The 14,267-nt window shown below is 42.3% G+C and overlaps 1 protein-coding gene across 2 annotated transcripts in view; it reads right to left on the reverse strand.

Annotated features, from left to right (window-relative positions):
• Positions 1–996: 996 nt before the first annotated feature.
• The window catches only part of SLC35F1 (solute carrier family 35 member F1), a 426,615-nt gene continuing 413,344 nt past the window's right edge, over positions 997–14,267 (reverse strand). Inside the window, exon 8 of one of the 2 annotated variants that reach the window (XM_055535079.1) lies at positions 997–1,443. In XM_055535079.1, coding sequence (XP_055391054.1) covers positions 1,408–1,443 — 36 coding nt within the window. In that variant the 3' untranslated portion in view covers positions 997–1,407. Of the gene's footprint in view, positions 1,444–9,738; positions 12,338–14,267 lie in introns of those variants that run through there. The other variant, XM_055535077.1, reaches the window with a different exon arrangement.

Here is a 14,267-nt window from a genome sequence, read left to right on the forward strand (position 1 = left end):
TGGAGGAGAAGCAGACTTGGGGAAAACTAAGAGTTCTGTTGTGGACAAGTTGGGTTGGAGAGTGTCAACCAAGAAATGCTGAAGGCTGCAAATAAGAAAAAGAGTTTGTTTGCTGCCTTAAGAATTGAAATTCAGGAGGCACTGATTTGAGCAGTAACTCAAATTTGTTCTGAGAAAAATAGGAAATCGTGGGGTTTATAAAGGCAACTGACAAAGACATTCCAGAGACATTACACAGGTTATTTTTACAGAACTATGATTGGTGCGGGCACTCAATCACTTGGAAGCAGACTGGTTGCTAAGCTGTGATTTCTAAAGAGTAAATTAAAAAAAAAAAAAAGTTCCAGAGGGCTTAGGAAGGCCGAGTCAAAAGATTCTGTTGCATCCAAAGTAGATGTAAGTTTCACATCCCTAATGGCCTCCTGGATTCATTCTAGATCCTTTGACATAAGTGACTCCATGTTGTTGTTAATCATTCACAAGAGGCTCAGTGGACACCCACGTGGAGACATGGAGCAGGGAAGAAGAGATCTGGGTTGGGGCTGCAAAAGTGAGTTGTTAGCATGAAGCTGGTGTTTAAAGCCATATGAGCGAGTGCAGATAAAAAGGAGAAGCAAGCTAAAGGCAGAGCCGTGGGCAGCTCCAAGAAAAGGCTTTGTGGACGAGAAGGAGGATCCAGTGAAAGACACGAAAAAGGAGTGGCCTGAGAGGTGTGGGGATGCCAGGCTAGTGTGGTCCACAAACTTAAAGTGAGAGAAGCATTTCAGGAAGAAGGGCATGGTAGGCTGTGTCAGGTCTCCGGAGAGGAGGGGGCAGGAGGGGTACGGATAAGATGTCCCCCTGGGAGAGGTGGGGAGACTGCTGCCTTGGCAGGTAGGATGTAGCCTTTGGAGGAGAATTCAGGACATTGCCCCTGATCTCATCTTTCCACCTCCAGGGTGAGCTAGTACTTCTTCTGTTTTTGTTTTGTTTATTCTTTTCTTCAGACCAGTGTTGCTGTTGGGATTACACAGGGTGAATCTGCCTGTCACCCATGTCCATATCAAAGGAGAGTCATAAATATGGTTGGCATTGGTTTCTTAGGCTCACTGATTTCATCATTACAATGTAATCCATTCTTTATTTAGTTACAGTCACTTCATTCTTCCCTCACGTGCTTCTTTTTACCGGATCCTTGTGAGTAGCTCCTCAAAGGCAGGATGAACTTGAACCCTTTTCTGAGTTTCATAAGACAACTTGTTCAGTGGGATCTTCCATCTTTAGAGTCAGGCACACCTGGGTTTGAATCCTGGCCTCATCGCTTGCTTGTTTTGTAAACTTGGCAACTTTATACAATCCGTGTGTGCCTCCATTAACTCATCAGAAAACAGGGATACAGGACTTCCCTGGCTCTCCAGTGGTTAAGATTCAGCACTTCCACTGCAAGGGGTACAGGCTGGATCCCTGGTTGGGAAATTGAAATAACACATGCCACTCAGTGAGACCAAAAACAAAACAAAAAACTGGGACACACTTTACAATCCATCCACAGAGCTGTTTTGAGACAATCGCTACAATGCCCAGTGTTTAGCACACAGTCGAATAAATGATATCAGTTATAGCTTCAGCACCATATAAATCTGTAATAGATTCAAATAAAATGCAATGGCTTTGCTAAAATTTTGAATCAAGATGCTGCGAGATTTAAGATCTCTTTAGAGGGAGAGACCTTGAGATATGACACTTATCAGCGAGCTTCATCTTCCCCTTGAAGATCTTGCACTAATTACTGTAGCTTCAGCATTATTTCCCAAGTATTGGGACAATCTCCATCCATTGTCAATATCAGAGGACCAGGGATTGATTTTATAAAGGGAGCAACAGGGTTTCCCTTACAGATGCAAAGGAAAAAGCTGGGTTTTGCCTGTTTGGGGGCTTTCATTTGTCTAACTTTAAAAGGCTTTCAGTGGAACCTGTCCTAAGCACAGCTCTAGTTGTATCCAGGAAGAAAGAATGTATTGTAACTATGTTCTCAGGCATTGTCTCATTCTGAACCACATATGCCATGGGATGCTGGGCAAAATCAATGTCTTTGGTCTTATTATTAGCTGCCCTTGGGCTTCCCAGAGAAATCTTGGAGGGCTGAGTTCACAGCTTTGCTGGAGATTCACAGCTGGAATAAGATGTTCAAACAAGGAACACGAAGAGGAATACATCCCTTTAATGTAAAAGTAGACTCAATGGAGTTGCAAAGGAGAAGAGGAGAAAGGAGTTTCAAGTTACCCTTCCTGGAGAAAACCACCATCTCATGTTTGTAACAGGACATAATCTGAAAGCAAGTGGCTGAAGGTGGTCTGGAGTTCCCACGTGGAGGCAGGTTTTGGAATCCCCTCTGGTGAGTTCAAATAGGAGCATTATCTGGAGCAACCCTGGACTCATAGAAGGTGACCTAGATGACCTCATGTAACTTAGATTCTCTTGCCATGTCTTGAGTTGGCCTCCTTGTAGGCACAAAGTTTTGCTGGCACCTGCTTTGCCACATTGGCTGAACATGTGAGCTGAGCTGTGTCTGTCAAAAATCCTGTCTACATCCATTTACTGCAAGTGGGTCAGTCAAGGGCAGAACCTGGGTTGGCACAAAACATCTGACTTTAACGGAAACTTTCACTTTGTTAGATTCAGGGGACCTGAATTTATTGCCTTATTTTTTTATATTTCATCTCCAACATTAATACTTCTGTTTGTTACTCTGTTACTCTGTTCTTCTAAGGATAAAGTATGTAAGGGAAAAAAAGCTTTTAGTTCCTTGTAATCAAGATGCTGCTGCTGCTGCTGCTAAGTCACTTCAGTCATATCCGACTCTGTGCGACCCCATGGACTGCAGCCTACCAGGCTCCTCCATCCATGGGATTTTCCAGGCAAGAGTACTGGAGTGGGTTGCCATTGCCTTCTCCGTGTAATCAGGATAGCAATGCATTATTTGTGATACATTATTATCTCCACATTATCTACTTGGTCATAACTTCCTCTCAAGAATGTTTCTTTGAGAACATTATGAATAAAAGAATAGTGTAAAAAAATTTTTTTTTAAATGCTGCTAGTGAAAATGCATTAAAGTAGCTAATAATCCCAATTGAAGAGAATAAGGTTGACTCTGCAGGATGGATGGTATGAACCAACTCCACCAGCAGTAAAGCATTTCACACTGTTTTGCTAATGTGGGAATCTTGACGTATGGTGTTGACAGGTAAGGACGTTAGAAAAAGATAATAATCTTTAATTTTAAAAAACCATGATTTGATTTTAAAATCACTGTTGTTTAGGACCCAGAATATTTTCATTTAATGACTATGCAGTGTGATAAAAAAAATCCAATTCTATTCTATTTAAAAAAAATCAAATGTGCATACAGCCTAGACAGTATCTGAGATACTATCATTCCTGCTGCGTAGTTTTGTCCTTTTCTTAAATAATTTTGAAGGCAAAAGATCAAATACAATTGAATTCTAAAGTGAAGAAAACTATTTTCCTGAAATGCTCAAAGAAGGAATGCTCAGCAAGAATGAATTAGTGAAGCAGAAAGACCAAGCTGAGTAGACAGTAGGAGTCGTGGACACTGCGGTGACGCTGGATCAGCCACTTCAGGAGGAGCAGACAGAAATAGTATGAGGCCCAAAACCAGATACGGGCACAATCACATTAGAAGCAGATGGGAATTACGTTGTACCCTGAACAAGAAGGGCTTCCCAGACGGTGTTAGTGGTGAAGAACCCACCTGCCAATGCAGGAGACTTAGGAGATGTGGGCTCGATCCCTGGGTCAGGTCGATCCCCTGGAGGAGGGCTTGGCCACCCATTCCAGTATTCTTGCCTGGAGAATCCCATGAATAGAGGAGCCTGGCAGGCTATAGTTCACGGGGGCACAAAGAGTCAGACACGACTGTATTCATTTAGCATGCACCTCATTCTAAAAAAGAAATTCTACTTTTTCATGATAATGTAAATAATAAAACTTGCATTAGTACATAAAAGTCTATTCCTTTACAATGTCGAGAAGCAAGGAAAGGAGACTGCATTACGAACAGAAACAATCCATTCAATAGACCACAGAAGAAATAGCAAAGGGGTGTTTTCACCCTGTTAACCCAGGAGTAGAGGGTGGTGGCCCCACAGAGCTCTGAGGTTTCTAAAGAGACTCTGATGCCTCAGGACAGGCAGGGGCAAATTTTGCTTCAAAATTTTTTGAATCTCCAGTTACCATGATTTCTTGTTCAATAACTTTTATTTCCCTACATCTTTGCATCCCAGGGGCCACTGGACTGAGTGGTTTCTACTGTGCCAATAAGGAGGAAAATAGAAGCTCCTCCATCTCCAAGTCAAGTTAGGTCTCCACTCAGTGCAGCTAACTGTTTTCCCGAGGGTGGTGGCCTCACTAGTGACACTGACCTGGCACAGGTCTTTGGAGATTAGAGCACTTTGACTTTTCACCTTCATGCATTGGAGAAGGAAATGGCAACCCACTCTAGAATTCTTGCCTGGAGAATCCCAGGGACGGGGGAGCCTGGTGGGGTGCCGTCTATGGGGTCGCACAGAGTCAGACACGACTGAAGCGACTTAGCAGCAGCAGCAGCAGCAGCTAGTGGGTATCTGAGAATAAGAAATACCCCTATGGAAGCAGTGAGCTCTCAACTCTGGCATAGCTGTTGCAGATGGTTTTGTGAGTCTCACTCACGGGCAAAGTCAGTCCCAAGGAACCCTCTTACACTTGTGTGTTGAATAGAGTAGCAGAGGGAGAATTTCCTGTCTGTGTATTCGCCTGGATGGATTCAATCCAAAGGGCGGGCAGTCAAGCTTGGGTATGCACTGGGCGCTTTTCCTTTCTTCTCCCTTCAGGACCCCACTTTCAGAGTTGGTTGGAAGTAGGAATACTCCAAAGAATTATTTATCCAAGCTGCCTAACAAGCTGCCCGGCCTCTTAATGGGAAGGATTTGCACTGCTCTCTGACCCTGGTCTCTGGTGATCACAAAGCCGCCTCTTGAATGGAAGTACTGCACGTTGTTATCTACAGGATTGTGCCAGTGATGAACAAGGCTATAGCTTCTCCAGGCTAGATGTCTTTTCTTCAAGTAAATTATCTCCACTCTTAGGTGTCATAACGGAACTTGAGATTTTGAACGGAGTGATCGCCAATATTCTCGCTGGGTCTCAAGTTCTGTGTCTAAGCTTGTGACTGAAATGAAAATGAACGTCACAGTTGTTTGGAGGGTATAATTATGAATTGAAAATTGAATGCCAAGTGAAGTCTCAGTCTTCAACTAGGACACAAAACTCCTCACATTAAGTTGTCCTCTATTCCTGACGATTTTCCTTTTAATTAAAATGCAGCCTGATAGGCAGAATCATGGGGCCCATGAAGCAGTTATGTGATTCACTCAACCATTTATATGCATGTGTGACCTATTTAGCTTTTAAAATCCTATTCAGTGCCCAAAAAACAACATCAGAGAATTCAAACAAAAGCTCGCAGGGAGTCCCATAATGAGACTGTTTTGATCATTCCAGTGATTAGCCCATTTCCTCCCTCTTTAGTAATTTCATTTAGAAAAGTAGTCATTTTAAGAACTAGATTTTCTTTATTGCTTTTCTAGTTTACTGTGAAATTGGCAAGTGGCCAACCATCTGTGAAACTGCAATCATTACTATTACTTAAAATTTATCAAACCTCTTGCGGTACTATGGAAGTAATTCTCCTTGCCTACAAAGACAAGGCCAAGAAAGGCAGGAATGAGACCTAACGTTGCACAAAAGTACTATCACCCCATGTTTCAATCTTTTAGCCCCATATCCCAGAAATGGAGTTTGTGGACACTGTTGGGGGAAATGTCGGGTGCAGGAGGCTTTCGAGCCACTGCCAAGAGGCCATGCATGCGTTTATCTGACATTCACCATTTCTTGAAATGATGGGTGTGTTGCCCTTGAATGTAATTTACTTCTGAAAAATTCGTATCCTTTAGCCTTACATATTTCTCTCTTGTTCTTTTACATTTTTACACATTGAGCAATGACACAGTAGAGAAGATGTTCGAGAAATTACCACTGGAACTCCTCTCCCTTCACTGCCCCTGGCCACAGATGTTTCCAAGGAAGAAGGCTGAACCATAAGCTGAGAACCTAGGCCAGGGCGGCCCTCCAGGAGTAAGAACCCAATAATGTTATCACCGCTGTAGGCAGGCGGTCATCCTGATGTTTTCCCTCAGACAGCGACATCTAGTGGCCGAGAGTCATAGCCAGCCACGGTGCTGCCGAAGTTCCCAGGGTCAGGGAGGTAATGGTGTATGCCTCTTACAGCCAGGGTAACCACACAGCCAGGTTCTTCTGCAACAGACTGGGTCTATGGACCTGTTGTCCAGGCATAATTACTAAAACTGCCTGCTTGACGTATTGGGTAATGAATTACACAGCCTACTTACTGCCTGATTGTAGTGCTCTCATCTATTCAGGGACCCGACACATTTTAGCCAGTGTCATCACTGTGGGATAATGAGTTTGGGAAGATTACTCCCCATTGTGTAAAGTAATATTTATCGTTATCCATTCTGAAATTATCTTTCAAGCATTATGGGATGGTTCCCAGCTCTAATGCCGAAGCCTGGTGAGCAAGCTCGTTTTCATGCTTTTGTAGATTTATCTACACCAGGCCTTTGTCTACCCAGATGGGCGCCCCTAATTTTAGTCTATCCCCAGGGACCTCCTCCCTCTGATCATTAGTTTCCCTTGTTAATCAGGCTGCAGTAGTGTTTGGAGGAGACTCGCCTGGCTGTCTAAAAAGTAACACGCAATGCCTTGTCCTTTCAGGCACTAATGAAAGGCCATCTGGTAGGTATGGGGCTTTCCAGCTGTATTATAATTTTTTTTGAATTAAACATTTCTGACCACATAGAGAATAAAGGGCAGAGACTGAGTAGGTGGCCCATAGCGAACCCTCTGTTTACATTTGCAGGGAAAAAAAGAGAAAAAAAGAAATCAAAGTAAAAAAGAAGAGAAGAAAAAAAGAACAGTGAACATAATTAAGAAGCAATGTTATGAATTCAAAGACACTATTTGCAAGGGAAAAACGAGCTTCACTGTGTTGTTTTTTATCCCAAAGTCAACCTGAAGGAACAGCCTAACTTTTTAAAGCTTTGTTAAAAAAATTCAAGGGTGATTTAAGTGACTCTCATAATTTCTGCTTTTCCAGGAATAGGAATTTTACCAAAAAAAAAAGTACTTAACAGAAGTAGAAGGAAAAAGGGAAACATTTTGTAATACATATCTTACCCTTGTACTTTCTGTTTTTGATTTAGGAGTAAGATTCCATTAAAAAAAAAAAAGATGTATGAGAGACTTCCCTGTTTTGCATGCTGCTGCTGCTGCTAAGTCGCTCCAGTCGTGTCCGACTCTGTGCGACCCCATAGACGGCAGCCCACCAGGCTCCCCCATCCCTGGGATTCTCCAGGCAAGAACACTGGAGTGGGTTGCCATTTCCTTCTCCAATACATGAAAGTGAAAAGTGAAAGTGAAGTCGCTCAGTCGTGTCTGACTCTTAGCAACCCCATGGACTGCAGCCTACCAGGCTCCTCCATCCATGGGATTTTCCAGGCAAGAGTACTGGAGTGGGGTGCCATTGCCTGTTTTGCATAGGGGACCTGAAAAGAGATTAGCTGGATCTCATTCCAGTCCCGCCTTACTGCAGATGTTACAATCTGTCTTCCTATGAAACATTAAGAGAATGTAATACTTAACAGGTCCTATGCTGAATCTGACATGTTTCTCTTTCTCTTCATGCTAATCATCACAAAAACCATTCAAGTACAGCCTTAACTTCCCTTTGTAAGAACTTCCAAGCATTTAGGAAACCAAGTTCCTTCTCTTAAGAAAATTATAATTCGCTGGGAACACAATCTAAACGTGAGATGCATGTTTACTGTGTATACTATTTGGACTCTAATCACTTAGAATTGCTGGACATTTAGACACAGACCAGATTGAAGTTCAACTGTATTTCATTTTTGACCAAAGAGTTTACTAAATAAAAATAAGCCATACTTTACAGAAAGAGTTCAATTTCTCAAGGAAAAAGCTATTTTTAAACTGAGTCACATTGTTTTTGTTAAGCGCTATTTTGTACTATACTATTTATAGAAGCAGATCACAATGGATCTCTCCTTAAGAGTCCTTTATAAAGGCTGTATGCGACTGTTCTTTTTTTTCCTGCAAAATGAGTTTTTCTTTTAAAAAGATTTTAAATATATAACTCGGACATACAGTCTTTCAGCTCATTTAATTTTTGAGGTCTGATTATGAACATGAATGATAAAAAAGTGTAAATTTATATACCATCATCTCTAAGTATTTAAGAGTTATTGGATGACTGCAGTTAGTGGTGGAGGAGGGCATGGAAACCCATTCCAGTATTCTTGCCTGGGAAATCCCATGGACAGAGGAGCCTAGCGGGCTACACAGTGCATGGGGTCACAAGAGTGGGACACGACTTGGGGACTAAACAACAACAACAGTTAGTGGAGAAGTAACCATGACAATCCTGTGTCTAAGTTCAGAGCAGAAACATCAACAGCCCTGCTTTATAAATGTCGTGCTCTTTCTTTACGCCTGGCATTGTGCCGAGGGCAGCATACAAAGAACTTTCTTCTTTATGAGAAACAGTTTCTTGAGGGTAAATTTATAATTGCCCTACATATGTTTTAAATGTGGGTTTAGAGGTTGTAGCCGCTGTCTCCTTAAGCACCCATCAAATAATTAATTTTGCAAATTACAAACGTGTTTAATTTGGCTTTTTGAAGCTACAGCTCTGAGACCAACTGTGCCCTTCCTAATTTGGAAATATTTTCTTTCTGATTTTTATTTTGACATGTACCCTGCTATCTACTTTCGTTGCTATTTCTAGCATCCCATGAGAGCTGCTTCCCCGGTTGTCATAGAGCAGACAAACACTCAAGAAAACCAAGAACTTGGTGCTTTCATAAAGCATTTATTTTTATTTGAAAACATTATACAGGCATTACATTGCCACAGCCAGTCCATAGGGGAGCATGCAAATATCAAAAATGGAGAGTTTGTTCAACTTATTGGTGTCAATTTCCTTTTTTGGTTCATATTTTCCATTTGCAGTGTTGGGATTAGTGTGCTTTGTTATTTATGTGGCTTGACAGTAGAATCCTACCCATGGGGTAAAAATCTGTACTGGTAGCTAGCTGGGGACTACTAAGTGGTTACAAATCAAAAACAAACCCCAAACGAACAATACTACACGCTTGTCAAAAGGTTAATAGCACAAGTTAGCAATATCTAAACTAAACATTGAAACATTTTCATGGGACACAGTGGTACCAATTTTCCCATTGCTTGGTCTACCTGGTTGTGTATTTCCGAGTGTGGAGCTGTGGGAAGGTGTGACCAAGGTGAGCGCTAGCCCCAGTGCAAGTTGTCATGGAGTAAGTGAGGACCACCACTTATCTCGAGCGAGACTTAGGAGAGCTATGGTTTGCTTACCCAGCCAAATTCTATACAAATTGCTAAAGTCTTATTTGTGGAAGAGAGAGTTATGGTAGATTGAAAAGCTGACATTCTTGCTGGTGTCTACTGAGGTTATGAAATTCCAGAAACTCAAACAGCTAGAGTTAATGATGCCCTACTCCCATTTCCTACCCCATTCCCAAAGGGTTGATGTCTTAACACAGAAAAAGAGTTTGTTTCTTGCTATTGTCTTTTTTTCCCCCAAAAGGCCAATCTGGAACTCCTGATTCATGGGATGAATCTCAGACAATTCGAGTATGTTATCAGCCTTTCTAAATGGAGAAGAACCAACACGGTGAGGCACCCCAGTGACACGAAAGTCTTGTGTACAAGGACATGGGATGATAAAGGGTATATAGTGAATTCACCTTAACATTCACACTTGGTTTCCATACAATTTGGAGTCAGTTAAAATATCCTAGGAAACAATTCACATGGCAACCTGTAGCCATCCATTGATTGCAAACCTTTTTGAAATTAAAAAAAAAAATTTGCATCCACTGAGTTGACTTGGAAATACTTTTATCCACTTATTTCTCTTAAGATTTTACTAAGCATCTACAAATTAGTGTCATAAAAATGAACAAAAAAAGATGAAAATATTTGGCTGAAAATAAATACTAAAAATGCAATAAATCAGACAAATTATGCAAACCAAAGGAACGTAAACACAAAAATAAAACCACAGTCTTTAAAGGTCTTCAGATCTGAATGGACAAAATAGTCAGAGAAAGGTATTTAATTGGTTTGACAGGTAGCAGAGAGCAAACATTGGCAAAGTTCTTTTGATTTGATACAGCTTTAGTGTTGATTTTTTTCACTAGAAATAAAACAGGCTTCTAAGCGGGCTGAATGGAGATGAGCATACAATTTGCATATAAGGAAAGATAACTTGTCTGCTCCAACTCCAAGGCAGGACTCCCTGTCCCCAGGGTAGAGGGTAGACAGAGGTGCCACGTGGGTGCTGACTGACAGCATGGGGTGCTTGCAGGTCTATTTAGGACTTGCTCAGGCCAGTGTGGGAATCCTGACTAAGCTGCAATCTGTTCTCTACCTTACAGAGACCCCACTGGAGTTTTGCTTTGCTTACTTAACTTCAACTGGTTTGAATTGCCCAAAGTTTCAAACACTTGTTTTTCCTTTACAAATCCTGTAACTCTGTCGAGGATCTTTCTGAATGATACTGAAGCCAGCCAAACGTAAAGACTAGTGCATGTACTGATAGGGAGAAAGAGAATCTACTGTAAATCACAGAGCTCTGTGGTGTTTCTTGATTCTCTGCATTTGAAGAAAGAGCTATTGTAAAGGCGACAAAATTAGATTAGTGACATACCCCTCAAAGCCCTATCAGGACCCTGGAATATTCTCTGTATCCATAAGAATGCTGTGTTGATATATTCTGCTATCGAATGGATGCCAAATATGACCAAAAATGCCAGACTTTTCATTGGTGAGATTTTTACTACTACACAATGGCCGCATCAGATGAGCTGTTGTCAGAGGCTGTTCCACAGCAGCACCCTGACTTTGTTGGGAGGCCAGACAACCAATGATATCCCACAATCAAGATGATTTCCATGCCGGTATATTTCAAAAGGGTGTCACACAAAAAGGGCAGAGGACCATGGCTTTTTCCACTGCCTTGATTGATCTCCATATTATCACTAAAGAAATCTAGGGGGAAAAGGAAAATTAATTTTTTTTTTTGGAAGAGGGAACATAGGAAGGGGCCGAAAGATTTTTTAAAAAAAGACAGTACCCTAAGCACAAGTGATATTACTCTGGGGTTTCCCATAAGCCACAGAAATGGAACATTCCTTATCCTGTTATTACAAGGACTTGATTAGCAGAATCATGAGTTGCAACAGAAAGGCAATGGCCTGGAGTAATCCGAGGTTGAAATATAAAAAGGCTAAAATGTTTGTTTTATATCTATTCCTAGAATAGAGAATTATATGGTCAGTTGCCACTCCCCACAAGGGTCACAGCACGAAATACATATTGAGCAGGCGATCCAACAGGTAACAGAGGGAACCATGAGCCCCCAGGTGCCTAGGATAAGGAAGCGTCGCAGGGTGGGGCCCCTGTGGCATGCAGCACTCAGAGAAGGTGCACAAAAATAAAGTGTGATTCTTAAAAAGTGACTTGCCATAGAAAAGTGGGAGTGATGCTAACTACATGTGGGTCTGGTGAGAGTTCCCATCAGGAGTACAAAACCTCCTCCTGAAAGTCACTATCATAACAGTAACCATAATCATACAAACAGTAATACTTGCTTTTGATTCAAACATTTTCACAGTAATTAATGTGGACGGGGGGGTGGTGGTGTATGTGTGTGTGTGACCAGGATACACCCTAGGTAGGCATCCCTCCAGGTGGATCAGAGCCTGCATCTCCAGGGATGTTTAGCGTGTGCCTCTTACAGGCTTTTGGATTTGCTACCTTGCAGTCCACCTCCGTAAACTGCACCTAATAAATACCTTTCTCTATGTACAAAACAGAGATGACGGGCGGACACACAGCCGTGGAGGTGTCCTCAGTGGTCAGGGAGGGTGTCATCCTAGGCCACACGCACGTGGGGCTCATCTTCGGTCTCCTGGCCCAGGCTGGTGTAGGTGACCGAAGGCTCCACCTGAGCTGTGGCTGGTAAGTCCACGACGGGTCCCGAAGGGTTGCGGAACTGCTTGTAAACCCGGGGGTCCTGGGCTATGTACGTGGAGGTGGACGAGTAGAGCACCAGCCCGAGGAGGATGGTGAAGAAAGACAGGAGATACAGTCCTGAAAACTGAACAACACAACAGCCAAGTCACTTAGCAGCCAGAGCCGAACTACGTACACAGGAGTGAGAGGGAGAGAGACGGAGTGGGGCCGTTTTCTCTCGTGACAGGCAGCTTGATGAGTCCACCAATGATCTTGATGGAAGATGAATGGTCTCTTCTACCCTGGCTTGGTCTTACTGATTCTCCTTATCTTTTTTCCTGATTCTGTGGCTAACACAGAGGAACATTTAGCTAATTGTCTCTAAAGCACCCGTCCGAGTTACCTGATGTGGGATAGCTAGTTAATCACGAATTGAAATACATCAAGTTAAAAGCAAAAAACTCTCCAGTATCACTCAATAAAGAGTTGGTTGTTTGTGGCTTCATTAAACACAGAAGAAATATAGATACACCACTTAAGGTTGTAATGAAGCCATAAACACCGAGTCCCTCACTGACCAGCTGCAGCAGGCACTTTCCTTTCACCTTAATCCAATTCAGACACTATTTGTCTTCTGAGTAGGAATTGTTATTGACTTTGGTAACTGTCTTTGCAAGATTAGATTATCCTTGGATAGAAAGAAATAGTATACCCTTTCATTCTTGCTCCACTAATCTAAAACCAAAACCAAACAGGAATGGATATACAGTGTTGTGTTTCTAAACTACTGCTTGACAACTCAGAGTTTTGTGGAGAAAAAGAAAGAAAATATTGGTGTATACAACTTCTCTGAGGATTTGCATGTGTTTTTTTAAAAAACTGTACCTTCTGGGCCTTCTTGAGTAGTTATTATGGAATTACTTGAGTAGTCAGTGGGAGAGAGGGAGGTAACACTATGAGTATTGCCATGGTAACAATGTGAGTGTTGCCATTTCTGTTGTTTCATTCATTCATTCACTCCATTCATCCACTAGTTTCTTCCATGCCTTCTCTGTATCAAACATTCAACTATGTACTGAGGAAACAGAAATGAAAACATATTGTCCTTACTACCAAAGATTGAATAGTCTCAGTGGAGAACCAGAGGTACAGATAGAAAATAATAATACAATGCACTTATGGCATGCTGATTCTCATTGTAGTTGATGGCTGTTGTCCTAGTCCTGACCACATCCTGCATCTGTTACCCAGTCCAAGCTCGCTCTGCCCATTGCACTATAAGCTAATAAATCCGAGTGTTGAGATCTTGAGGCAAGGAATACAACTTTGGAGAGCCAGCTGACCCAGAAGATGGCAGACTAATGGCTTGAAATAACCATCTTGTCGGGGCCCGGATGCCAGGTTCTTCTATGGATCAGAGATGGGGGAAGGTTAGGACATAGAGTAAAAATGACCATTTAATTCTTGCAAATGTCTCCTAGAATGGCAAGCCTCAGGAGGGGATGTGTGAGTTTCACTTCCTTACAGTCATTTCACTGGTGGTATGATATGGAATATCTGCTATTACATCAACAAACAAAGATGCCGCAGCTATCTATCTGCAGTTCTAGCTCTCCAGATGTGAACTTCTGAGCCACTCCAGTAAGCAGCAGATGAGGGGCGCCATTTCCCACACAAAGAACTCAGGAGAGTCACAGTCCTTCACAGGTGGGTGGGGTCAGGCAGTCTCTCTGTGAACCAAGCAAAGGCATCCTAGCCAAGGGCCAGGAGGAGGAGGGGCAGGCAGGGCTCCCTGGGGCAGGCCGTTAAGTATGCCTATAATAACAAAAGCAGCAAAAGAAGAGTTAAAGTCACAGAAGCAGAGCCAGTATGGATGTAAAATTAACCCTTCCCAATTACACATCCATTTGGAAAAAAGAATCAATTTGATTTTCCTTTGGGGGAGGGGTACCAATTACTTTATCTGAGGGAATGGTACTAAGGAAAGAACTTAAGTAGACATTTTGGTACAACTTATAGAAAAGGTGCAGTACAAATACGCATGTACGGGCTTGGTGACCAGGGACATCACCCCT

Source organism: Bubalus kerabau, chromosome 9 (assembly GCF_029407905.1).
Source record: "Bubalus kerabau isolate K-KA32 ecotype Philippines breed swamp buffalo chromosome 9, PCC_UOA_SB_1v2, whole genome shotgun sequence".
Lineage (NCBI taxonomy): Eukaryota > Metazoa > Chordata > Mammalia > Artiodactyla > Bovidae > Bubalus > Bubalus kerabau.